The 27,496-nt window shown below is 33.0% G+C and overlaps 1 protein-coding gene across 3 annotated transcripts in view; it reads left to right on the top strand.

Moving 5' to 3' along the window:
* Positions 1 to 26,800, top strand: part of SLC4A7 (solute carrier family 4 member 7) — a 108,812-nt gene extending 82,012 nt beyond the window's left edge. For all 3 annotated transcript variants that reach the window (XM_059162430.1, XM_059162428.1, XM_059162429.1), the window contains 11 exons: positions 1,717 to 1,822; positions 4,001 to 4,162; positions 4,555 to 4,668; positions 7,085 to 7,246; positions 7,426 to 7,677; positions 10,534 to 10,602; positions 12,073 to 12,246; positions 16,339 to 16,470; positions 18,707 to 18,804; positions 20,471 to 20,578; positions 22,561 to 26,800. In XM_059162430.1, coding sequence (XP_059018413.1) covers positions 1,717 to 1,822; positions 4,001 to 4,162; positions 4,555 to 4,668; positions 7,085 to 7,246; positions 7,426 to 7,677; positions 10,534 to 10,602; positions 12,073 to 12,246; positions 16,339 to 16,470; positions 18,707 to 18,804; positions 20,471 to 20,578; positions 22,561 to 22,642 — 1,459 coding nt within the window. In that variant the 3' untranslated portion in view covers positions 22,643 to 26,800. The remainder of the gene's footprint in view (positions 1 to 1,716; positions 1,823 to 4,000; positions 4,163 to 4,554; positions 4,669 to 7,084; positions 7,247 to 7,425; positions 7,678 to 10,533; positions 10,603 to 12,072; positions 12,247 to 16,338; positions 16,471 to 18,706; positions 18,805 to 20,470; positions 20,579 to 22,560) is intronic.
* Positions 26,801 to 27,496: the final 696 nt, after the last annotated feature.

Below are 27,496 nucleotides of genomic sequence, written 5' to 3' on the forward strand. Positions count from 1 at the left end.
AAATAGGTTGTTAAAATTAAATGTATCTAGGTAGATAGAGACCTATATTTGCTGTTTTGAGCAGTCATGCTTGGTGTAAATGTGATCCTGGATTTGGTTGACTTACATGGAGAAAGTGGTCACCAACAAACAAGGATACAGTTCCCTCCTTCTGCCTACCCAAGTCTCAAATCCCTGTGCTCTCCCCTTTCCCTCCATCCCTTTCTTGCATACTCAACTTGGATGGACAGAGTAGGGAGGAGTATGGAAATTTCTATGAGATATTGACCTATTTGAGGAGAGGAGAGACATTCTGATGCCAACTCTGTTTTGTGCTATCATCTTTGCTCTTAAACTAGTTAATTTTTCAAGTGTTATTCTTGTTTTTTTCCTCTTTCCTGTTCCTTTGATCTTTATGAAGCATGGCTTTTATAGCTAGTTCCAGCCAATCAGAATAGTATTTGCTTCTGGTTAACTGAATAATTACATGTGAACATGATTCAGTCAGCTGACATCCTGTGAGCATTTGCAGGTACTGTGTTAGCAGTGTTGCATAATTCATATCACATGTGACTTGATTATTTGTATCATAGCCCCTTTTGTATATGAAGAAACAGAGCCTCATGGAGGTTAAAACCTGCCTCGAGTCAGCTAGTAAATGATAGAGCATGGAATGAATCCAAAGTCCAGCCTCTTGCTTGTGTTCAGAACAGCTCATAATCTAAGTGGGAATATTCCTGCGTGCTGCTTCTTTTTATTTTTTATTGTTTTTTTCTTTTTCTTTTTAAAATTTCACATTTAGAGATTTCTTTGTGTGTGCTTCTAGCTTGTCTTTAGATGAGATAGTTCTGGATATAAACTGAACTCTTTGATCTCCTTATGACCTTTCTAGTCCTGTCCTGGTGAAAAGTCATGTTACTTTATTTCTGTAAGAATGAATGTTAAGATCAGTGAAGGATGAGCATGAGTAGGCAGGGCTTGTCAGAGTACAAAGCATTAATAGGAGTATCGCTTTATTGGGAATCTGTGTGTTTTGTGTATGTGTGTGTCGAGAGGCAGAATAGCTCCCCTGAGGGTTAAGTAGGTAATATTTAGTGGAGAGTGACCTTGCTAAACATGGTGGTATCTTGTCATATTTTTAAAGAAAATAGTATCCCTCCCCAAGGGATATATGTAACAGATTTCATTAAGGTACTCTAAAATATCATTGTATTGATATTTGTATATTAATTACGTTTTTATTTACATAGGCCAAATCTTGTTCCCTTCCATTGTTTCTGATGTGTTTTCACTTTTTAATCTCCGTGCATTGCGGCATGGGAAAAAAGATTAATTAAAAGCTACCACAGGGCCGCCTGGATGGCTCAGTGTTTTAAGTGTCCTTCAGCTCAGGTCCTGAGTCTTGGATCTAACCCCATGACTGGGTTCCCTGCTCAATGGGGAGTCTGCTCCTCCCTCTCCGATTGCCCCTCCCTATAATACACGCACGTGTGCTCTCTCTCAAATAAATAAGGTCTAACAACAGCAACAAAAAGCTACCACATTGGGGCGCCTGGGTAGCTCAGTGGGTTAAAACCTCTCTCTCTTTCTCTGCCTGCCTCTCTGCCTGCTTGTGATCTCTATCTGTCAAATAAATAAATTAAAAAAAAAAAAGCTACCACATTGTGTGATTGATTTAATAAAATGTAAACATGAAATGCAGGACCCTTAAAATTTTATCCTGTTCTCATTTCTCAGATGTGTATGTGTTGAACCTCCTAACCCTAGCAATGAAACTCTAAAAATATGGAAGGAAAAGAATTTAACAGCAGATGATATTTTCTGGGGGAATCTCACTGTTTCTGTGAGTACATTATAACGTAAAGGATTTTGCAAACATTAACCTAGTTCTTTAGCTTTTTATGAGTAGACCTACATTTTCCTCTTGATCAGTAGGTATGGTGTGTTTTCAGAGTATAGTGTTGTGCTGAGCAGACAGGAGTTACCACATGTATATGTATCATGCGGTGAAAAGTGTAGGCTGGAAAGAATGAACCTGGTAAGGGGGATAAAAATGAACTAAATGTGACTTCCAAGATATAATTAATTAAAAAGTGAATATACTTCCGGTATCTAATTCCATGTAGATTGTAGATTGATAAATTCAAAGAAAGTGTTTACTAGGACTATGGTTGAATATACTGGGGTTGACAGAACAGTCCATATCCATTGTTCTGTTCTCTGTGTATCAGTTTATCTCCTCCATGAACAGCTTATTTAGAAGATCATGAATCCTTTCCTAATGTCCTCGATATCAAACTGAACTTGGTTTAACTGGCATAGTGGTCTACTCTGTAGTCTAGTCTGTAGAAACTAGTGTAACTGAAGCACCTAAAAAGGGAAACAGGACAAAAACATGTAATGAGCACCTACTGTGTACAGAGTACTACCACATGTTCTTATAATGTTGTTCTGGCCTTAGAGTATCTATCTGTTCAGGGCACTTCCCAGACTGGGCTTTGGTATTAAGGTATAAAGTGATTCTGGCAATATCAATTAAAATCAAGAGCTCTTGAGCTTCTCTGGTGCTTTTTATATCATATAAGTGATTATAGGTCATTGTTTTTTCACTAAAGATACAGCTATATTATTGGGAGGGTATTGATATGTAATTGGAAGGGTGCCGTCTGCAATTTTCTCTCACTAATAATTTAAGTCTGTATGGTCCACTATAGTAGCCATTGGCCAAATGTGTCTAATTCAAATTTAAACCAATTAATTAATTTAAATTTAAATTAAATACAATTAATTAGAAGTTCAGTTCTCAGTTTCACTAGCCATGTTTCAAGACCTCAGTCTGTTCGTATGGCTGCTACATTGGACAGTGGAGATATAGAACATTTCCGTCAGCACAGAAAGTTCTATAGGACAGTGCTGATTTAAAACACATTTATAGATCAGTAATCAACCTAGATTAATGGTTCACTGTTTTATTAAAAAGTCAGTTTTGCTACCAAAGAGTTAATAGAGGTGCTCAAATGAAAGTGATCTGTTAAAAAAGACCTCATACAATGGTGAATAGGAGGTCCTGATACTATAGATAATGGTCTTCTGCGTTTGTTTTCTTGATATTCAAAAGGCCCACAGTTTTTGTTTTGTTTTTGTTGGTTTTTTATACTTATAGCTTTTATTTTTGTGATCCACGATGAAAATCTGTAGCTGTACTTATCTCAGCAATTAGAAATCGAGAATAATGGACTATTTCTCTCTTGGTAAACCTGAGTTGTGTTTGTTAAAATGAGTCTCCTTAGAATATAAGTAACATTAGTGATATGTATCATTGTTAATCTCTGGTTGCCTTTCAGTACTTTTTCCCCAAAAGGAAAATTAGGTCAATAGAAAATTACATTATATTATGCCATATAATTGATGAAGATATTTTAAAAAATAGAATTACTATTCGAATGATTGCTCTGCTGCAATTAGTCCCATACTTCAAACCCATGGTTTTCAGTTAAGTCAGAAAAGCCACCCGGTTTTTATTCCTCATTTGAATTTAGCACAACTATAGCCATTTCTTATTCAGCATTGAAAGTAGATGCAGTAGCAATTTTCTGTTGGTTCCTTTTGTTTTAAGCAACTTGTTTGGAAATAAAGAAAAGATAGTAAAATTGCGGATCAGCAAGAATGCATACAAAATATGTGGAAATTAATATTCACTCCGAGACATTCACTAAAGGGAATATGGAATTGAAAGGACCGTGGGGTATAACTTGGCAAAGCACTGTATTTCAGTCCAGTGACTTAAGATACACATGTTTTTCAAACTGTAACATCTCTGAACTCAGAGTATATTTTATGGTTGATGATGCGTTAAAGTTGACTTGGCAGTATTTTTTCTTTCTAAGTGAAATATAAAATAATGGCATGTCTTCAGTCACTAGGATCTTTGAGTCAGTGGAGTTCACTGATAATTTATTAGATACCTGAGAATCTTCTTCATTTTCTCCTTTTTCTATTTTTTTTCCTCCTTTTTCCCCAGGAATGTAGAACCTTTCATGGTGTATTTGTAGGATCCGCTTGTAGTCTTCATGGCCCTTATATTCCAGATGTGCTCTTTTGGTGTGTCATCTTATTTTTCACAACATTTTTTCTGTCTTCATTCCTCAAGCAATTTAAGACCAAGCGGTATTTTCCTACTAAGGTAATTGGGGTGTGGTTTTGGAGTCCTGATAGTATTCATGTTTTTAGTTTTTGTTACCTTGTTTTTTTTCAGAACAGTAATACATTGTTTGGGGTTAATACTTGATATCAAATAGTGGTAAAGAACTTACTTATAGTAAAAAATGTATATCACATTTCTGAATAACAGTAGGAAGATAATGGTACCATGAGGAATGGGATGGTAGTAGTATGTTGTGAAATGTGTTTTGTCTCTTTGAAAAGATATTAGATATAAATGTATTTCATGGGCATGTCACTAATTAAAAACCTTATTCACACTTTCTAGTGGCATATTTTAATTTGAAAGGTGAGAATTATTTAGAAAAGACATAGTTTCTCTGCGTTTATTTTAACATAATCCCTTTAATATAGGTGCGATCGACAATCAGTGACTTTGCTGTATTTCTCACAATAGTAATAATGGTTGCAATTGACTACCTTGTAGGAGTTCCATCTCCTAAACTTCATGTTCCTGAAAAATTCGAGGTAAGAATTAAAATATTTGGTTATTTGTTACTTGGGATACCAAACTATTTTAAAATTAGACACTTCATAGAAATATATATTTCTCACATACATAAAAGGTGACAAGATGTGAAGAGACAAGTGAACCTATTTAGGAAGTAAGCAAGAAGGTATCGAAGTTAGTCCTATCAGGGAGAGTGAATGAAAATACCAATGGTATTTGGGAATCATTTAAAAAATTTAACCCTGCTGTTGTAGCTGGAGTTCATGATGTATTTTCCAGGCGAAAGAAACATTTTTTATTCCTTCATAAGGAAGTGACTCAAACTTGAATTTAGAATTGTAACAAGGAGATCCTAGTTATTAGTAGGGTAGTGTTATCTGACAATAAATGGAAGACTCCATGTCTCATTTTCTAGCAGAGTCAGGAGAGAATTAAGTCTATTCTTCCACAAGAAGAATGATACCTATGTGACCATCCATGAACCCTTTGCATTCATCAGTAGCCTGTAGCTATGTTGTGCATAATATAGCATATGCATAACATAGATTCAAAAATTGTTTTCCCTTTTAAGTAGGAGTTAATAGCTTTTGAGTAGTTTCTGGAATTTCTTATAGTTGAGTATTTGTGTCACTGATTATCTTTATGTTTATCTTTATATATATCTTTATTTTAAAAACCGAAGGTCTAAAGGGAATTAGAAATAAGGAATAAAATGAATATAATTTTAGTATGTTTTATTTCTCACTGGGGAGAAATTATTTTTAAAACCGGTAGTCTCCAAAGTAGAGTGCATGGCTGAAAAATGAATGTCTACTTAGATTTTTTATTTAAAAATAAGAAAAATTTAGCTTTGTAATACTTACTATATGAATTTTACTATATGGAAAACCATTCGTAACCTAACATAAATGTGTATAGAGCCATTGGGTATACTCAGTTATATTTTAAAAAATTGTATTGTTTTATTGCTGGAAGTATATAATAAAATTTGGATACCTTTGTTTGAAAGCACAGATACTGAGCCTCTAAAGATTTTTGGCCATTAAAAGATGACTATATGAAAGTCTTTTTTTTTTTTTTCTTTTTTTAAACCAAGTCTTTTACCAAATAAAACTATAAATTAATACTGGTTCAAAATATTGATGTAATTTCTTTTAATCTTGGGCTCTGTTCCTTATTTTCATCCCTAAATATATTTTTGTTAATTGTTTATTGATCTAGCTTTCAAGTAGCAGACTGATTTCAAGAGGCATAAGATATATTTGAGGAAATAAATCAAGGAACACTTAAGAACTTTGCATTGTGTACAATTTTTAATACCAAACAGCTTAATGTGTATCAGTGTGGGAAAATTGGAATACCTGCATTTGAAAATACTTAATGTTCCTTTTGTATTAACATGTTTTTGTGATGAAAAAACAGGCTTAAAATGAAGTTTAGGTAATGGAAATATGTTTAGATTTCAATATATTCCGAGCCTTCCAAGAATACTAACCTTGTAGGATCTTTTAAAATGTTTTGTTACAAAACAAATTTTACGATACTGCATTGGAATGTATTTGAGTCTGATAAATTGCCACATCTTTAGAAAAGTATGCCCTGAGGCCCAGTTCTGACCCTGCCTCTGACCCTTTAGTACTGACCCTGCCAAGATCACTAGTCTGTAGGATCTTCAAAGCAGTTTAGTTTAAGAGTTGATCTAGTAGGTAGATTGACCTCACTTTATTCGAAGTAGGTTAGGAGCATGTTGAAATGACACTCTGCTTCATTTACCTATTTGTCTATAACAAACCTCCCAAATCTAAAGCCTGTAAAACAGCAACACCTTATTTGTCGTAAATCGGTGGCAATTGGTACTAAGCTTAGCCTGGTACTGGTCTGGACTCGTGGCTTGGGATCTTTCTCTGTGGCTGCAGTCATCCATTGCTTTGATGGTGGCAGTATGTCTTCATTCCCATGTCTGGGAGCTCAGATCAGATGGCTGAAGCAGCTGGGATAATTGGCTCCTTTCTCTCTCTCACCATTTTGTATCTTATCCTCAAGAAGGCATATCCAGGCTTATTCAACAGCTTAATCTCAGGGTTCCAAGAGGGTTAGAGAAACTGCAGGGTCCCTTGAGATCAAGACTCAGAAGTCACACAGTGGCACTTTGGCTTTATTCTGTTGGCTGAAGTAAACCATAAGGACATCCTAGGTCCAAGGGAGGAAATGGATTCCTCCTGTAGATGGAAAGATTGACTACATGGCCAAGTGACCTGCATCGAGGGATGGGAAGCATTCTTGTGGCTATCTTTGCAGATAATTCACTACACATTCCATGATTTAATCTAGTTCTTTTTAACCCCTTGGAATTTCTTGGAATAGACACAACCCATGTTGTAGAAATTTTGTGCAGTAGGAAGAAACATCTTTTTATCTTTAATTTTTTAACAGCCCACAGATCCAAGTAGGGGCTGGATCATAAGCCCGTTGGGAGAGAACCCTTGGTGGACTTTACTAATAGCTGCCATCCCAGCTCTGCTTTGTACCATTCTCATCTTTATGGACCAGCAAATTACAGCTGTAATCATAAACAGAAAGGAGCACAAATTGAAGGTAATTCTAAACTTTGCCTCAGGTCTATAATTTCTTCAAGAGTTTGGGATATTTTCATAATGACTAGAACATTAAAATGTGTGAGATGAAAATTAATTTCTTCCCTGTATATAAAATAATATAGTATTTTAACCTAAAAGAACAGTTTTAACTAATAAATATTCATGTTCACTTTTCAGAAGGGAGCTGGCTATCACCTTGATTTGCTCATGGTTGGTGTTATGTTGGGAGTTTGCTCTATCATGGGACTTCCATGGTTTGTGGCTGCAACAGTGTTGTCAATAAGTCATGTCAACAGCTTGAAAGTTGAATCTGAATGTTCTGCCCCTGGGGAGCAACCCAAGTTTTTGGGAATTCGTGAACAGCGAGTTACAGGGCTCATGATTTTTATTCTGATGGGCCTGTCTGTGTTCATGACTTCAGTACTAAAGGTAAAATCTCTTTACTGCAATATTTTAAAATCTTTTTTTGTCATAAAATTATTCTTGCTTGTATGAAATGAAACATGAAAATATCTAAAATTAGTTTTCATTTCCTGGAATTTACTTGGAAGATAATATTCTGATAAATGGTGTTTAATATAGGAGGCATTTCAGTATTAGATGTGTCCATTTTAGAAATATTATAAAAGGATAGTATTAAAGACTATAGAGTTTTGGAAGGAGTTAATCCATGGCTTTGTTATGATCTAAAAGAAGAATATACCGAGAGGATTTTATGGGCATCTTAGAAGAAGTAATAGTGAAATATGGTTGATATAATTATTTGACCAAAATGTGAAAATAATTGCTATTAATTAAATAAATGTATTATTTCTGATCAGCTAAATGAAGTAAAGGTAATAGCGCTCATTAGAAAATACGTACAGCTACTATAAATGAAGAATGCAAGAACTATGTTTAATGCAAGACCTTTAACTTTATGTTAAATATCTTTTAGTTAACATTTGGTATTTACTATACATATCCTAATGGATCTAGTGATTAAAAAATATAACAACAGCAAATGTAGCTAAGTATATAATCTGAGATTTTCAGTTCATCGTGGGAAGAGCTCTACTCTATTTTTTTCCTTTGGTGTTCTAGTTATTGCAAAAAAAACTATTAAGCAAAGAGCTATGTACATTTATATATTGGGGAGGAAACTTGGAGTGTGTATATATGTTATTATATTAACTAAAAAAATTAAAGTTGTATGCTAGACTTCTTTGGCCTTCATCTCGTGAACTTTCTAGCAACAGACTAATTCACCAGATATTTGTTGAGTACTTACACTGCTGCTATTAAGACTGGGGAAATAATAATAAATAGGATATATTATTGTTTGCTTTTCAGAACTTGGCAGTCTAGTTGGTGAAGCAGATAGGTAAAGGGGCATTTACTGCATTGTGGTGAGTGTATTGTTGGAAGTACTTGGCAAAAGAGGAGAAAGATTTAGTGCATTCTTTTGGGGATATTGTCCCCTACTAAGGAATGTTGCCTTTAAAATTTTTTAAGTATTGACTGTATATAGGCAGGAAATTCAAATAGAACATCAGGAAAGCCCTAAAATGAGAAGTTAGTCTTCCTATTTTCCGTTGGCTTTCCAGAACCAACTCTCCAGAGATAGTTTCTTTTTAACATCTTTATTTTTAAAAGTTATATTGGTAGTTACAACCATTATAGGTTTACATGCTTTTGTAATTTTATTTTTTGCTTTATTATTATTACACTGAGTCTCTTTACCCAAGACAGTGATTCTCAAAGTTTAGTCTTAAGGATGACCTCTGGGAGTCCACAGAAGCAAAAGTATTTGGGGAGCATGTCCTCAGTTTATCTCTGAAGAACCTAGGAGGGTCCTGAGACCAAAAAGCTTGGGAGCCTGTCACGTAAGGTTGGATGTTTTATGAGGATTTAACACACTTATGGTTCCACCAGCCAGTCTTCCTCCATCAGCTGCCTTTGGTTGACTGTGTTTTTAGTTTTACTGTAATGGTTACCAACATTTGCATTCTGTGCTGTAATTATAATTAAACTGTCCATGCTTTTTCTGTAAGTTAAATTATAAAAATGTAAGCCCTCTGGGAACACATAATTAGTATTATGATGATACGTATGTGTTCACTGAGGACTAAGCAGTCTGATCTGCCTGCACGGAGGCAGAAATATACCCTATTTCACTAAGCTCCTGTTGATGCTTGACGAGTAACTGCCCAAGCCTTAGGACCCAGTCAGTTTTCTTAGCACCTATTACCTATTACAGATATTAGACCTTTGAATATGTTCTCATATTTCTATCCCATGTCTTCACTGTTAATGAAAATTTCCTGGCTTTTTTTTTTTTTTTTTTAAAGAGCTCTTTGGTCTTCTCAAAATCATTATGACAGAATTAATTAATTTGATAATTATATGTTTAAATCTAGAAGGCTTTTTCTTTCTTATTATTTTTCCTAGCATTCTAAAGTAGCTTTATGGGTAAAATATTCTCTTAAAATTTCCTGAGGATATTTATTAGATTTTTAACTTGTTTTCTTCTCTTCCTGTAGTACCTTTTCCTCCTGGGTTTCTTAGGAAAGACGTGTTCATTTGTTCATAGAGAATGAATGTGGTTTTCCTCTGTAGCTCTTAGGTGTTGTTTCTTGTTTTTTAGTAGGTGGATGGATCCTGTTAATGGCTTTACTGTAGGATGCCTAGGCATGGTAGATAGGCAGTTGGGATCCCTCTAACTGCCAAAGTAGTAAGGACTTTCTTTTGGAGTAGAGTTCAATTATTATATCAGTAAATGGTACTACTGTATAATAGTTACTATATGGTAACTATAGTTAATTAGTTAAATATGGTAACTATAATTAATGGTTAATGCCCTTAAAATTTTTTTTAATTAAGCTTCTATTTTAATTCCTGGTTAAAGCTTTATGAATGATTGATACGCACCATGTGCTTTTCTGAGTATTTTAGTATTTGAAATCCTTTAATCTTCATGCAATCTGTTATAGAAATTATGGCATAGAGAGGTTAAGGCTTAAGAAGAGGTTAACTGGCTTTTTAAACCAAGCAGTCTTGATTATAGTGCTCACATTCTTAACCACTGGACATTCTCCCGTTTCATGAAGAAAACATGTAGAAGATAGTTTTTCAAGGAGGCTATTGTTTACTACCATTTTTCTTAAATAGAGAATATAAGTTAGGTCTCATCACTGAAAGATCTTTTAATTCTACCTCCATAGGTGCTCACTGTGTTTTGTGTATTTTATTGCTATGGAATTGTTTTAGTAGCATGGGTTCTAACTGTGGTCTTTTTACTTACAGTTTATACCAATGCCTGTCCTGTATGGTGTTTTCCTTTATATGGGAGTTTCCTCATTAAAAGGAATCCAGGCAAGTCTTAAGTAAATAATGATTTTGTAGAGAAACTTGAAACATATTTTACATTTGCCAAGATTGTTTTTATAATGGTAGTGATGTATTTATAATGGTAGTGATGATATTCTGGGAGGCAGGTAGCTGATAACTTCAAATCCACATTTTCCAAGTGATTATTGCTTACTACACATTTTTCCCCTCAAGAATGAGAATTTTTTTTTTTAACATATAATGTATTATTAGCCCCAGGAGTACAGGTCTGTGAATCGCCAGGTTTACACACTTCACAGCACTCACCATAGCGCACACAGCACTCACCATAGCGCATACCCTCCCCAATGTCCACAACCTAACCACTCTCTCCCTGCCCTCCCCGCAACCCTTAGTTGATCATGATCTCTTTTTAATAGAAGCCAGTGAAAGGCCTTATAACTATTGATAAAGACTGGTATAGTAAGAGGGGGGATGTTGAGGACTGGAATTGTTAATACTTGCCATTTGTATATTGCATTACAGTTATAAATCTAGTACACAAATTATTTTCTGTGATTCGCAAAACAATATTGTTAGGCAGGAAAGGAAGAAATACTAATTTTGTCAACTAAGAAACCAGAGGGACTTCTGGACTGTTCTTAATCAAGTAAGCAATGGAGCCAAGGTTAGAACCCAGTGATTTCCCTCCTCTGTCTTGTTTATAATAATTCCTGGAAAACAACTGGATAAAATTTATTTAGTTCTTTATGTAAAACACTTGGCTCCATAAGCACTGTTAGCACCACATGGCCACCACCTATCATGGAAAGCATATTGTCTGATGTTGCCAGCCATGGCTGGCAAGGCTTCACAGAGATTGCATCTTTTTTTTCCCCCCAGTAGTCTTGGATCTCCCCTCCACTGGTCAAGAAATGATCTCATTAACTCACTTTATTTTTTTATTTTTTCTTTTACAACTTTCTTTTATAATTTTGTGAGATCTTACTTCTGGTTTATAAATGAAGAAACTGAAGTTTAGAAAGACCAAGGAATTTGCTCATAGTTTCCTTTGCGTTGGGTGGAAGTTTAATAATTGTGACTTAAGGCTATTTTATAGCATTGATAATGTTAGAGTTGGAAAGAACCTTGGAAATTGTTGTTCTTTTACTGTACATATTAGAAAACAAGGTCAAAGAAAGTAAATGGCTTATGCAGTTGATTATAGCAAGTAAGCATATCTAAATATTTTAATCCCCCAACTTAAGACATTTTGAGTTGAGTCTTCTGATTAAATTAATTGCATGAATTTAGAATGATTGCCTTGATTTTTGCCCCCTCCTTGGGTCCAGATGTTCTGTATTGCAGTATTCTCCTGTACTATGAGAACGTATTACGGAAGTTACAGTTTAAATTACAAAACTCGAAGGTTGTATATAATTGCCTAAGTAGCAGAAATGATGGTTTTGTTAAAAACTTTTTCTTGCTTTGTATTGTTTTCCATTCAATACGTAGTTTTTTGACCGTATAAAATTATTTGGAATGCCTGCTAAGCATCAGCCCGATCTGATATATCTTCGTTACGTGCCTCTCTGGAAAGTCCATATTTTCACAGTCATTCAGCTCACTTGTCTGGTTCTTTTGTGGGTGATAAAAGCTTCAGCTGCGGCGGTTGTTTTCCCCATGATGGTAAGGCTTTTTTTTTTTTTTTTTTTAATTTTTTTTTCAGACTTTGTCACTAATTAATAACACTCTGTGTTTCAACAGTATTTTACTTTTCTCTTCTCTTAGTAATATGATAACATATTAGTAATGTTTGTATTTGAGAAAGGGAATAGCCCACCTTAAGTACCTTAGGTGTTTCAAAATATGAACTGGCCCTTTCGTAGCTATTAAACCAGCCACTTTAGAAACTGAATTCGCCTGTTATTTTCCATATTTTTGTTTGTTCTTTAGTCCCTGGGCTACAGAATGTTGTTTTGTAATTTTGAACAACTTTAAAGTTTAGGACGTTTATGGAACAAAGATGATAATGAGATATAAAAAAAGCAAAGCAGCTAGAACAGCATAGTTCTTAACAAAATGTTTCAATACATCTTTCTCAGAAATTAACAGATCTAGAAGTTTAAAAATAATAAAAATTGTAGGTAGTATTAAGAAGATAACATTGTTCACTAAATTATCACAGAATATTGAATTTTGCAAACAGAGAATATTCATCCTTCTGTAAATTCCATGTAAACACTGGTTATGTACTTGGCCACAGAGAAAGTCTTTAAAAATTAAGAAGCTATAAAAATTATGCAGGTAATAACATTTCCTGATCACAAATAAATTACAAATGAATCATGAAAAGCACTAAAAACATGTGAAGTATTTAAACATTAAATGCTGAAATAATCCCTGGGTTGAAAACTGAGTTTAAAAAAACATTGTAGGTATTGCAGCAGAGAATTTTGAACAAAGTCAGTGAGATACATCTAAGGTTCATAAGGAAAATGTATACCCTTCACCACATATATTATTCAAGAAGACTTTTTAAAAAATGCAACCAAATTTTTTATTTGTAAAACTCAATAATGAATAAGCTCCTTTCAATTTGAGTAAAGAAGAAAAGGACAGAGCAAAATATACAAGATTAAGAAAGAGAAAAGGAATGTAATCACAGTAGTGGAAGAGATTTGAGGGGCTTTCAGAAAGTACTACATGAATCTATAGGAGTAAGTTTGTACATCTAGTGTGGAAGTTGACAAACTTTATTTCTGTAAAGTATCAAATATTTTCAGCTTTGTAGATCGCAAGATATATAGGCACTTCTATAACAGGAGAGAAATTTCCACAATTTCTTATTGGTAAATCCTAAAAAGTAATTGTATAGTTTTTTAAAATGAAAGACTACTAATGAGAAGAATATAATTCTTTTTCATTTGAGATATTTCATGGGGCTGCGGTTCAAAGTTAATGTTCCCTATCATCAAGTCAATTCCAAATGTGCATCTTTGAAAGCTTATTCTAGGTCACAGGCCATACAAAACAAATAGGGCAAGATTTAACCCAGGGGCTGTGGTTTGTTTACCACTGGTCTAGAGGAGATGGGTTATTTCCATTCTATACATATATTTCCAAGAATTAGCCCAAAGAGAAATAGAAAATTTATGGATCTGTATAACTCAGTTGCATACAAGAGACTGGAAAAATGGCCAAAGATCTGCCCTTGGATCACAGGCCCAGCTGATTTTAAAGAACAGTTAATTCCAGTACTTCTGGAATTATTCTAGGAAAGGAAAGGAAGAGATGGAAAAGTCTGCATTTTTTTCTCATGAAATACTAGCAAGATCTTAATACCAAAGACTAGTAAAGTTGTAAAAAGAGTGATGGTGACTCTTTTAGTTAAAGTCTCACTTAACTAATATAAGTCCAAAAACTCTTAAGGTATTTACAAATAAATTTTTGTGTTTCTATAAGTAAAATATGATTAAATAGAGTGTGATACTTCAGCAGCAAACAAAAAATACCAACATAATTAAAGATAGAAAGTCTTATAAAATTGTAGTCACTGTGCATAAAAATTTGTAAATAAATTCCAATATAGGGAAGCACACTATTACTGTTGTTATTTGATATGAACTGAAGGTTCTAACTGTGATAAAAGAATAATATAATATTTGTTATAAGGGAGAGGTAACATCATTTGTAGATAATATGATTGTTTGCCTGTTAACTCAAATAAATCAAATGAAAACAGATTAAAAGCCCTAGTAGAATTAGTAAGAATTTTGTTAGAGTGGGTGATTACAAGAAACCTTGTTGACGTACCAAAAGAAATTTATTATATGATAGCTTTGGATGCTGTAGGTTTGCAAGCAAGGTATGGATGGGGTCATGCTCCCTTTGTAACCTATAAGGGAACTCTTTTGCCTCTTCCTAGCTTCTAGTGGTTTGCTGAAAGTTTGGCATTGTGTTGCAACTGTGTAACTCCAAACTGGCACCTTGTGATGTGGTCTGTATATCACTGTGTCTTTATATGACCGTTTTATTAAGACCCTGGGCATACTGTATTAGGAAACCACCCTACTCCAGTATGGCCTCATCTTAATTTTATCTCCAACAACCCTATTTCCAAATAAAATCATATTCTGAGGTACCAGCGGTTAGGATTTCAATGTATCTTTCATGGGAGACACAATTCAATCCATAATAATGTTGCAAAGTACATAAAATTTAGATCTGAACAAAGAGGAAGATATATCATATTCTTTGTGCATACTTAGTATTGTAAAAATGTCACTTCCATGTTTGAATTTTATGAGTTTTATTTACGTGTGTTTGTGTGTATTCGGAGAGGGTGTTGTCATTGTGAACTATATACATTGAGAGTATATATATATATATATATATACACACACACACACACACACATTGAGTATATATATATATATATATATATATATATATAGTCTTAGAAGATTTGACTGTGTATGGAAGCTAAGGTTGCTTCTGTAACTGATACCATATTCAGACAGAAACCATAAATGAATTGAAGATTTAAATGTTAAAATGTAGAAGAAATTTTTGAAAAATATTTATGTAGTCTAGTGATGGAGGGTAACCTTTCAAGAGGATAGGGAAACCCAGCTGTAAAGGAAAGATCTATTTGACCACATGATAATTAAATGTTTTATATGGACATAGTAAAATCAGATTGTGAACTAGGAGAAAGTATTTGTAACATACAGGGCAGATAAAATGCTTCTATCTGAACTGCACAGAGCTCTTATGAACTCATGAATAAAAGTCATAAAAGGCAATTGAAAACCAGGCAAAAGATAGTAATAAGGAAAATGATAAGAAAAAAAGAAACCAGTGGACATTTGAAAATATCTTGAACCTTAGTAGCAGTTAAAGGAAAACAAATTAAAGTAATGGTGTATCTTTTTCACATATGTAATTGGAAGTCTAAAGCCAGTATTGGCAAATGGGTTCTCTAATGAATTGCTCAAGAGATTTTTAAATTTATTTCAATTTGGGGGCGACTGGGTGTCTTAGTTGGTTAAGTGTCCTACTCTTGATTTTGGCTCAGGTCATGAGATCGAGCCCTACATTGAGCTTCCTGCTGGGCAGGAATGGAGCCTGCTTAAGATTCTCTGTCTGTCCCCCTTCCCCCCCACAACACCCCCCCCCATATATATATATATTTATTTATTTATTTTCACACACACACACACACACACACACACACACACACACACATATCTGCTTATATAATGTATATAGTTTAAGGTCATCATAAAAATTAATTGAAGCTAATTAAAGTGAAGATCCCATGCTTAATCTGCTTTATAATTTTATGCAGAATGTATGGGATTTATATAGGAAGAGATTAAAAATGCCATTTCTTTTATATGTTTTCTTTGAGCTGGAAGCTTCAGAGATAAATAGGTGACTCAGTTCCTTTGAAATAAGATGGTATATAAAGTGATTTTTTAAAAATCTACTTGAGAGAGAGGGGAGGAAGCAGGGAGGGACAGAGAGAGACTTTAACAGACTCCTTGCTGGGTGGAACCCCAGTCGGGGTTTGATCTCATGACCTGAGCCAAACCAAGAGTCCTGATGCTTAATCAGCTGCACCATGCAGGGGCCCCTGAAGTTATTTTTAAATAAAATACAAGAAGTACTTTTTTGTTATTTGTTATTTGTGATTTGATACTTTTTCTCTCTTTAAATGACATAATTTGTATATTTTTAGATGTTACTTAATAGTTTCTCTCCTACTTTTTAAAGGTTCTTGCATTAGTCTTTGTACGCAAACTCATGGATCTGTGTTTCACAAAGAGAGAACTTAGTTGGCTTGATGATCTCATGCCAGAAAGTAAGAAAAAGAAAGAAGATGACAAAAAGAAAAAAGAGAAAGAGGTAAAAAGACCAGAATTTCAAATTTATGCTATTCACTTGTTTAATATTTTGTATTGAGTAACTGGCCCTCTTGTGGTCACTTTACAGGAATCCGCTTCTTTGATCCTCCTAAGAACCTTATTATTATGAAGCGTAGGTACTTCTGTTATTCCCAGTTTACAAATAAGGAAACTGAGGCATAGGTTAGTAGGGAACTTGCTTTAAACATTAGCTCTTAATACATTTTACCAACTTAAGTTGCCCCTCCAAAGCCTTGACCCCCCCCAAAAAAACTTTCAAAAATTACAATTCACATGTGTACTTAATTTTAAAAGTGAGAGAATTTAGCAGTCTTTAAAACATAGGTAATGCATAGGTAACACAAGCATATTAAATACATATGCACATTTTACTGTACATTTTAATTTTAACATTTTAATATTCTGACATATACATAATGACAAAAAGGATTTTAAACAATCTTTTTACAGAAAGTAGTGTTCAACTGTAGTCTTAATTTTCAGTATTATGTACCGTTATTTTTATTTTGTATACAGAGATTTACATGAATATTTAATTCTGAATTTGATTTTTTAAATAACCAGCTCAGTGCTGTTGCTTAGTAAGAAAAAAAAGTAGACATGTAGCAAGTTCACATGTAGCATAGATGATTGTATTGATTTTAATACCTGACTCCGTTTTCCCATTAGAATGAGAATATTGCTTGAAATTCAAAGATAAGAAGAAAGATACATATTTTAAATATTGTGGTCCTGTTTAAATAGTGATCTCAACATTACTTTTCCCTCTAATTTTTGAGGGAAGGCAACATAATTTATACCTTATTATATTGCATAGTATTTATGGAAATGGATTTGTTAAAACTTAACAAGACAACTGGGTTTAGGCCTTGGTATTTTTTTTTCTTTACATAGTTTGGATTGATTATTCAGTGCTAATTTATGGCACAATTACTGGTTTTTATTTAACAGAAATTATGACTCTTTATTTAGGATACTAACAAATATGTGTAAATGTTTATGAGCTTTTGGTGAATTTTCAAAGAGGATGCAATTCATTTATAAAATACTTAGGTTAAAATTACCTGTTTATTATTTTTTGCATTAAGTTAGAATAAGTTTCAGTTTATATAGCAGAAGACAAAAGTAAAGGAGGCCTCAACACAAGCGTTTATGCTCTCCTATAGAAGTCTTGAGAAGAGTGAATGATCTGGTGTAATGGCTCCCCAGAGTTGTCTGGAGACCCTGTGCCTCTTTCCCCCTAGCCTAGGCATACAGTTTCCAGTCTCAGAATAGCCTCATAGGTCAAAATGAATGCAGAGCCTGAGCTCTCATGTTAGCATTAGAGATGGCAGAAAGGATGGGGTGAGAAAGTACAATGGGCTCTCCCCTGCTATCCTTGTTTTTTAAGAAGTCTCCAGAAATGTCATTCAGTAAGTTCCACTTGAATCTCATGGTCACGTGGAGTTACTACAAATGCTGGGAAATTTAGCTCTGGCTTTATTTATTTTTTTTAATGATTATTTTTTTTAAAAGCTGGGCATATGGTCACCTACAAGTAGTGGGATTTCTAATGGTAAGAAAGAAGAGTGTAGATGTTCTCCCAGTCCATCCTGATGTATCCCCAGTAAATACGATACCATGATTTTAGGTCATGTCTCCAGTATATGTTTTTCTTCACCTGGGGCAACATTTCTCCTCAGGGTTCGTAATTCTGTGTTTGAGAAACTTTTGATTGTCAGAGTTGGATGGGCATCTAGTGGGTAGAGGTCCAGGCTGCTACCGAATATCCTATATATGCAAGATTTTCCCTTACTATGAAGAATTGTTTGGCCCTAAATGTCAGTATTGCTGAGATTGAGAAACCCTGCCTCATCCAAATGAGGTTTTGCTTATATTGTATTGTAATGAAAGCCATCAGATTTTATAAAATTTTATCTTACTATATACTAATAATTGATGATAAAATTTATGTAGTTGAATTAATTTTAACATAGTATTCATATAACTGAAAGAAATGAAAGTTATAACCATTTAAAAGTTAACCTTTACAAGTGGTTGTTTTCTTTTGTGATGCCAGTATGTGTTTATAGTTGTAAAAGGGATTTTTCAGTCATGACAGATATGTTTAAATATATTGTCAGTTTGAGTTTGTAATTCTTGAAGATGTTATATATTAATTGGTCCTTGCGAAAATATTCTGGGAAAAGTAATTTTTTCATGTATGTGCTCTGAAGGAAGCTGAACGAATGCTTCAAGCTGATGATGACACCGTGCACCTTCCATTTGAAGGGGGAAGTCTCTTACAGATTCCGGTTAAGGCCCTAAAATATAGGTGAGATAAAACTTTATCTTGTAAAATGTGTTTTGTGTACATATCAAGTACATGAATAAGCCATGTTAATGCTTTGTTAAAGTAGTGATCTCTATTTTTAGAAAGATGACAAAACTGATACCTGGCCTAATGTCAACAACTAAAGGGGGTCTTCGGGAATTTGAAAGGAAAATCTCACGGTCCTTCCCCTTGCAGGTTTGTAGGCAGGAGGGAAGAAAAAGCTTGACTTGAACCAGAGCCTTAAACCAACTTCCATGCCAAGCAGACAAGAGTACTTGTCTTGCATCACTCCTGTTTGAATGAAGTTTAAAATCAGTATAGCTTTCCCTCTCTGTCCTTTATTAGGCCTGCATCAGTGTGTGCTGGAAAATTAATCTTTGTAACCCATTTTCTGATAACTTTCCAAATTGTGACTTGACAATTGGCAGTGAGTGTGCTCCTATTATGAAAAAGTTGAGTTCCATGTATAGCTTATTATGTATGAGTTTGTTGATTTACATGTAAATTTAAGAACTAAAGACAGTGGCAAATTCTTCTGTTTATCTTTTTGTAGTTTTAAAAGATTAAAAACGTATATGTCTGATTCTTATTACCACATTTTTTCTATTTCTAATTAGTATTGATAGTAGAAAAGTCAGTTTTAGAATGTATATAGAATGTATATAGGTTTAGAATGTATATACAAGGGCAGAGTCCACCAACTGGAAACTATCTACTCTGAGTAAATGTTTCTGTGGCTGGTTGCTAACTTCAAATAACTGAAGAGAGACATTCCTGAAGTACTTTCTAGCTTCAAATGTCCCCCTTTAAGAACTTTCCCATTTGTCACTTGTATGAATGAGATATTACTCTTCTGGTGAGGAAAAAGGACTTGCAAATATATTTCTATTAACTTCACAGTTAATAGCTGACAACCTTGAGTCCAAAATTACTTACAGATACCATCATTTTTGAATTTGCGGTCTCAAAGGAATTTTGCACTATTTTATAGAGACAGGGAATGATTACATTTATCCCTTACAATGAAAGGACAGTATTTTGTTCTTTTGATTCTGATTTAGATAAATTTGTTTGGCTAACACTTTGAAACTAAAACGCGAATGTCAGCTAAAAGTGATATATTATAAGCCTGTTTTTGTGTTATCTGTTCAAATATTTTCAGAACTGTTTTTATTTTTAAGGTGTCGCCTTTCCCATCATTCATTTTAATGATTTTTTTGAATTATTAAAAAACCTAGTTTTTGGGTTTTTTTTTAAATCATGATCTTAAGTTTTCCTTATGTACTTTGGATCTCTAGTTGATGAGGTTGAAATTTATCTTAGTTATAAAAGTTTTCTAATTGACTTAAGGCTGTATTTTTTATATGTAATATGTTCTTTTGTTATTTCAATAATATGTGTATAGCCAAGATAATCATCTTTGGGCTTCATTGCCAATTTAATTAATCTTAACTCCTAGTTTTGGTTATATAGAAGGATGTAATTCTCCATGAAACCTTTATAACAGAACTCCGAAATTCTGATGTTTTGCTAGACCTTGGTTTAAATGCATGACAAAGAGTTTTCTCAATTTTAAAATTGATGAAGACAAATATTAATAAAGAGTGATAATATTAATGCTTTTGCAAGTACTGAATACTAACCAAAAAGTGTATTTATTCTTCAGTGTTGATCCCTCAGTTGTTAACATATCAGATGAAATGGCCAAAACTGCACAGTGGAAGGCACTTTCCATGAATACTGAGAATGCCAAAGTAACCAGATCTAGCACGAGGTAGTTGTAATTCTTTACGCATTTTCTAACTGTAGCCAATTTTTAATCGACTTATGGGTAGATAGCTATTTCATAAAACCATTAAATGTAACTCAATTTGTATAAGTTATATTCTCTTAACAAAGCCAGCCTTCTTCTTTTCTTCCCCTCTTCCCTTTTATCTGTCTATCCATCATTTTGCCGAATATTGGAAATCAGATATATAAGTGCTGATTGGTTACCTTTTAAATTCATAATTGCCTATTTCCAAAAAGAATTTGAGCCATTTTATAATAAAAATGAATATATACATGTGGCAGTACGGAATAAGTATATAAAATATCAAAACCATATAAAGAAAGATAATTACTAGAGGTTACATAAATACTCTTAAGTGAACACTGCCTCAATCATGCTTTCTGATGGTCCGAGAAAAAAAGATAGACATGACTGATTTCCTTGTTTTGCTTTAGCCTGGCATTTCTTCAGATGAGATAAACATTTTCCTAGAAGATAGTTGGAAGAAATTTTTAATCCGTGGATATAAACACCATTTGGTTTTATAATGGACCACATATTCCATAACAATTTTTATAACTCCTCTCTTAGATTTCTTGTTAGGAATCCATTTTGTCTGTCTTTTATGCTCACTTCAAGGCCTGAATCTAAGGGATTCTAGTTTCAAAACCGTTACTACTTTAATCCCTTGGGTCTGTGGAGAAATGAGGTATTCTCCTGTAGTGCACACAGTCATTCATATTGCACAAATACTCTGTGTGCACTTTGTGTCAGAAACTGTTGGGTGTCCGTATACTCTGCTTGTACATCAGATCAAAACTTTTTTTAGGGCAAATGGTCACTGGCTGCTTCTGATTGATTAGTTACTATCTTTCAGGCCACTGTCTTTTGATAGTAATTAGTTAGGTTTTATTCATTCCTTCCTCGCCTCTCCTTAGAGCTTTGCTCCTACTTAATCTCCATTATCCCCCCTGACTTTTTTTTTTTTTTTTTTTTAATAATTTCTTGCCTTCTGATTTTTTTAAGCTGGACTATTTCCCTTTTTCTGTCTTTGATCTTAAAAGTTTTTTAAAAATGAACTCTCTGTCATTTTGATTATTCCATGCAGCTAGAATTTAGCTTAATGCTCTTTTTACTCTTAATAATTTTTCACACGTTGTCAGCACTTGTGGCCCAGATTATTAGTACAGTTGCAAATGTAAAGACCTTATAATTATAATATTATTATATGTTATACAATAATATAAAAGTATCTTTTATGCTTCTGCCTTTCATTGAGGTTGCCTCTCAGTTCCAAATTACAGGGGAAGAAAAACAGTGTATAGGTTATGTCATTTAACAGAAAAAATGTTTGGAGGTCCTTCCTTCAGTCTTGTCTGGATAAGGCCGCAAACCAGTGTGTTGTTATACATTTGAAAAGTTTTTTCAAAACACATAATCATGTGTTACAATTAAATTAGTCACTTAAATCCATGGACATGAAATTATTGTATTTGATATAAATTTGAAAATATAGAATATATGTGTTTTGATTTTTTTATTCGTAAACCAAATTTGATGAGAGAAAGTTTATAAATTTGTTACATTTTGCAGAAAATGTAATGCTTATTTATATTAACAAAGGTTGCTTTTTTAATGGATTTGTCAGTGAAATGTTACATGCTACAACTATTTATTTATAAAATAAAACTAATAAATCAGACTTAGTCATATAATGACTAAGAAAGTCCTCTTCAGTTGTAAAAAAAAAAAAAAACAAACATGAATTTCAGTGGCAAGCATATCCATTAAAAATACTAAGAATTTTTAATATTTGTCTTTCCAATCAAATTTATTGGTAGGAAAAGAAAGCAGTAAAATAATAATAGTGAATCATATGTTTATAGTATTAATAGTAATTTCAAAAGGCTTATTGTGGATACTAAGCATTGGCCATTTTTTGAAAGTAATAAGAATCATTTATTCTCATTCCTTGTTTTAAATAGCCCTGAAAAACCTGTGAGTGTGAAAATAAATCTTGAAGACGAACCAACAAAGAAATACATGGACGCTGAAACTTCGTTATAGAATTGAACCAAGAGGAATTATATATATAGCTATACAGATATATATTTTATTTATACATATATATAATGTGTGTATTTCATGTCATTATATATAACAATATTGTAAGTCATGCTGTTTATGCGTGACTCCTGGGTTTTTGAAGTAGTGTCTAAAGTTTGTTAGGAACACCATGGAGACTGTGTATATAATGAAATGGTCTCTTAGAAATGAGGTACATGGTTCTTTCTATTCAAATATTTATTCTGTTGAAAAAAAAATTTCTGTTCTGCAGTAGAAAGATGTGGGGAAATGCATTCAATCTACTTTTCCTTTAAGTCTATTTGTTTATCAGTGGTAATTCATACCAACCTTATGTGATGTACTTTGTCCATATATTTATAATTTTTACTTGAGCTACTAAAAATTTTTACATATTATTTCACTTTTGTTAGTTCTTTGTGGGAAGAACAGGGAGTCTTTATGCCCTTGTTGTGGACAAATGGTAACATGTCATGGCTTCTCTGTATGTATGTTTCATTTATGCAGATGTCCATCATGTTTCACAAGCAGTGGAGAGTTTTTGGCTCTAATGGTAGAACAATAGAAACTGTCTAGATAAGAACTATAGTCTTGACCTATGTGTCTTTAAAATTTATTTTAAATCTTAAAAAACATCCACATCCAGGTTTCTATTCGAATAGGCAAGTAAAATTGCAGGTGATTTTATAATTTAACCCCATACCAGTCATAACTTTATGGATTTTAGAAGCTGTAAAATGCCAGTTGATAATAGTTAAATTTTGTTGCCTTTGTAGAATTTTTTTTTGAATCCTAATGCTTTATAAGAGCCCAGAATGCTTCCTCTGTTCTCTGCCTTTGCTGTCTTTTACTTAAAATATGGTTAGGTTTATATCAGGTTTAAGTTCTTGATTATTTTTCTATTACAAGTAATATGACTAAATAATCAGGAATCACAATTCTCTTAATGGGTTTATGATCAGTATTACTTTATTCTAAAGAATTACCTTTCATTTTCTTGTTTACGTTGTTATTCTTTCTATGATATAGATAATATTTAATAGATTGTTATCTGTGATCTATTATAAACTATTTTATTTATTTTCATTGATATGATACTTAGATATATAAACATTTGAAAAGGTAACAAATACAGAATAATTTAAATTGTTCATGTAAATAGTTGGTGCTCACTTGCATTTACGGTTTATTATCTTCAAAAGCAGTTGACAGATTTTACATCTTTGATATAAAGCACTGCCATATTTGTATTTTAAAAGGAATTTAAACATTTTATGTATAGCTCAGATTGATGGCATTCTTTCTAGTTTGTGTTAGTATTTGTTATTTAGTTTCTGCTTTTCTGAGCTATCTTTAACTTCTAGCAAATCTTTTTAGTCATCTTTTATAAACTCTTAGCTCTACATGAAATAAATAAATGTTATTCTTGTTAAGCCTGTAGGACTGGATGAATGGGGTTGTGAAAGTGATTTGGCAAGAGGATAATTTACGAAAACCAAATGAGTATTGAGAAGCCACAGGAATACCGAAATTGTAACATGGATATTAGGATGAAAATTTTAATGAAATTCCAATGCGCCCTTTAATCATTTGTAATTAAAGTTCAAAAGTATGAACAGTTGATCTTATAGAGGATCATGAGGAATGCCAAAAGCTGATATTTTAGCAATTCTGAAGTGTTTTGAATCCATTTAAACTGCTCGGTAGCTGATATAATTTCCCCATCTGAGACCATATTGTCAGATTCTAGTTAAAGAATTCAACTTCTGCCTCAAATGAGAAGTTGGAAATGTAGCTACTTTTCTTTAGAAAATAGAGCTGGCATCATTTGGTACTGCCTGAAAAAGAGTTAGACTCTATTGGCAATTGATAATTGAGTATTACCCACGGTGCTTATTTTTTATGAGCTTCCACCGAAATGATTCCTATTATTTCATAGCAGCATAATCATTTCCAAAGACCCCAGTATTTGCTGCTATATTTTGCAAACTCCCCTGGTGTACCTGAACAAGGGGATTTCCTCACATCATTTCTTTGTGTCTAGACATCATAGGGTTAACAGATGTGCTTATTTTACAGGAAGGGATTTTAAAATTTAAACTGAGAACTACCTGGGATCATAGTGTGATTTTATTTAATTATGTATAGTAATTGTCCAGTGCCAGAAAAACCATGACTTGCAAAATACTTTGCACTCAAAGTGTTTTCACTATTTCTAATTGTTAATGGTTTCTGCTTTCTTTTGACTACTTGACTTAAAAAATCATCTGATATGACTACTCCATTGAAGAGCAAAGGTAACTCATGTTTATTAAGTAATTAACTGCTTGTTCTACATGGTTATAGCATTTTTCCACTATTTTTAAAAAAAATAACGATCATGGCTAGTGTTCATTGCAAGACAGTAAAAAATATAATTTACTACATATATTAATTTTAAATGTTGCCTTAAATAGGTATAAATGAGCAGTAGTAATTGCAGTGTACTGATTTACCTCAAGGTGCAAAATAATTAAACCTGTACATATTCCATTTACAAAATAAATTAATATAAACAGCCCTGCACTTTCTTAGATGCCTTGGTTTCCAGGATGGAGCTTAGTGCTACTGAATACCCTGGCTACAGAGCCACCTCAGGATATTCTTCTCTCCACCCTATTTTATTTATTTATAGAGGCCTGTTTACAGAGACTATAATAAATCCTGATGTTGACCATCTGAAATTTACTTTCTTTTGAATGCTATTTCACTCTAAAATAGCAGCTTTTGAGAAAACAATGAACGAACTTCCTTATGATAAAAGGATGATTCTTTATATTCTCTTATATTAGATATGCTGAAGTGAAGCACACAGTCTTTCGTGTGTGTGTGTCTGTGTGTGTGTGTGGTACGTAAGAGAGAGAAAAAAAATGATGTTTAAAATCTTAAATCTCTTCAGTTGTTGAAAAAAGCTGTGGCATATCAATGTTCATATTTGCCAAGTCTTTGTAAAACATGATGTGCTAATGCATGTTATTTATAAAGCAGGTTTCTTTATCACTCAAAATTACTAATTTTTTGTTTTCTCCACCCAAAAAGCATTTCTTTCTTCCTCATGCTTCAAGTTTATGTATGTATATAATAGCTTTCTAAGTTTTTCCTTTCACAAACACAGGTTCAGAATTCTGTAAAACATAAAATGGTTTCTGAAACTGAGGTATTACACCAGAGCTTGCTGTTTTTCAAGGATCATATCATGTGCATCAGTTCTTTAAATGTGCTCAACATGTGAATCCTGTTTTAAAGTGCTCAGATTTTGGATGTGTAAGCCATTGATATAACATTGTAATTCAAAAATGTTTAAATTAAATAACTTAATGTTTTAAATTTATTTATGTAGATTACATCATTGTTAATCATATATAATACAAATGTGTGAAATGTTTTTTGGTTTAGTCCAACAATTATTTATTTTTTAGAAAGTAAGCTTAAAGATATTAAGGACATTGAAAATTAAAATAGTGTTCAAAATTCAAAATTTGGCAATTTTAATGTAAAGTTGGTTCTTTTCTAATATTATCAGAAAGTAATATAAGTATCAATAATAGGAAAACATATAGTTGGAAATGGAATCATCTAAAGATCATTTTAAAACTTTAATTTAATTAGCACATACTGACTTCTACAGTTGACTTATCGTAATTGTTAAACCCCAGTGGTTTTTAAATCAGATTTTGTGCATTGATTGATTTTTGTGTTGTGGCTTTTCTTTTGTTGCTTTAATATTAAAAATATGGGGGGATTTTTGTTTGTTTTGTAGGGGGTTATCTTTCAATGTTTACTATGTTTGAATAAATAGAAATTGAATTTTATTGTTCATTTATATAGTATTTGATAGCTTGGTATAATTTCACAGTACAGTTCTAATTTTTATGACTTTTATAATTACAATGATAATATTTTCTTTTGTAATAAAATTCAAGGTAAATTAAATATTTAAAATGTAGAACTGGTATTTTTCATTTATATGAAGTACAGGTCTCTACCAAGTCTATAATGTGAACAATTCTGCCTTTCAAATTTGTTTCATAATTGTTAGAAAAAAACTATTTTTTAGAGATGTTATTGAAGTTGAGAGAGCAATAAAAGTCTACTGAATTAGTTGTTGGATATTGTCTTTATTTTGTACTTTAATTATTAGAATTGCTGCATATCTTTCTTATGCAGAGGAATGGGGGATGAAGGAAATTAAATGATTCCTGTTTCCTGCTTCCTAATATTCATATGCTTCAGGGAGGAAACAGAAAAGGAGATGAAGCAAAGTATTGTGTGTTTCACAATGACTTTTTAATAGTTAAGAAGTATCGAAATTAAAGCCCTTTAAGAGTAGGCTGGTCCATTATTTTCCCTTTAATAAGAAAGAGCTTCTGATATCCCAACATGAACTTGATAACCTTTGGGAGTGAGAAAGGTGCTTAGAAGTTTAGAAATTTCATCTGAAAGTTTTCTGACATGTATTTTAAGAAAAAGTTTTTTGTCAAATTATTATTCCTATGTATAGAACTTTGAGTTTATTGTTTATTATTATTATTATTTTTAAGAAGTTGAGAGGAGGGTGCCTGGGTGGCTCAGTGGGTTAAGCCGCTGCCTTTGGCTCAGGTCATGATCTCAGGGTCCTGGGATCGAGTCCTGCATCGGGCTCTCTGCTCAGCAGAGGTCCTGCTTCCCTTCCTCTTTCTCTGCCTGCCTCTCTGCCTACTTGTGATCTCTCTCTGTCAAATAAATAAATATTTTTTTAAAAAAAGTGGAGAGGAAAGGAAATCTTACTCATTTTGTTTTATCTTGCTTATTAAAGCA

The sequence above is a fragment of the Mustela lutreola genome, chromosome 2 (genome assembly GCF_030435805.1).
Source record: "Mustela lutreola isolate mMusLut2 chromosome 2, mMusLut2.pri, whole genome shotgun sequence".
NCBI classification, from domain to species: Eukaryota; Metazoa; Chordata; class Mammalia; order Carnivora; family Mustelidae; genus Mustela; species Mustela lutreola.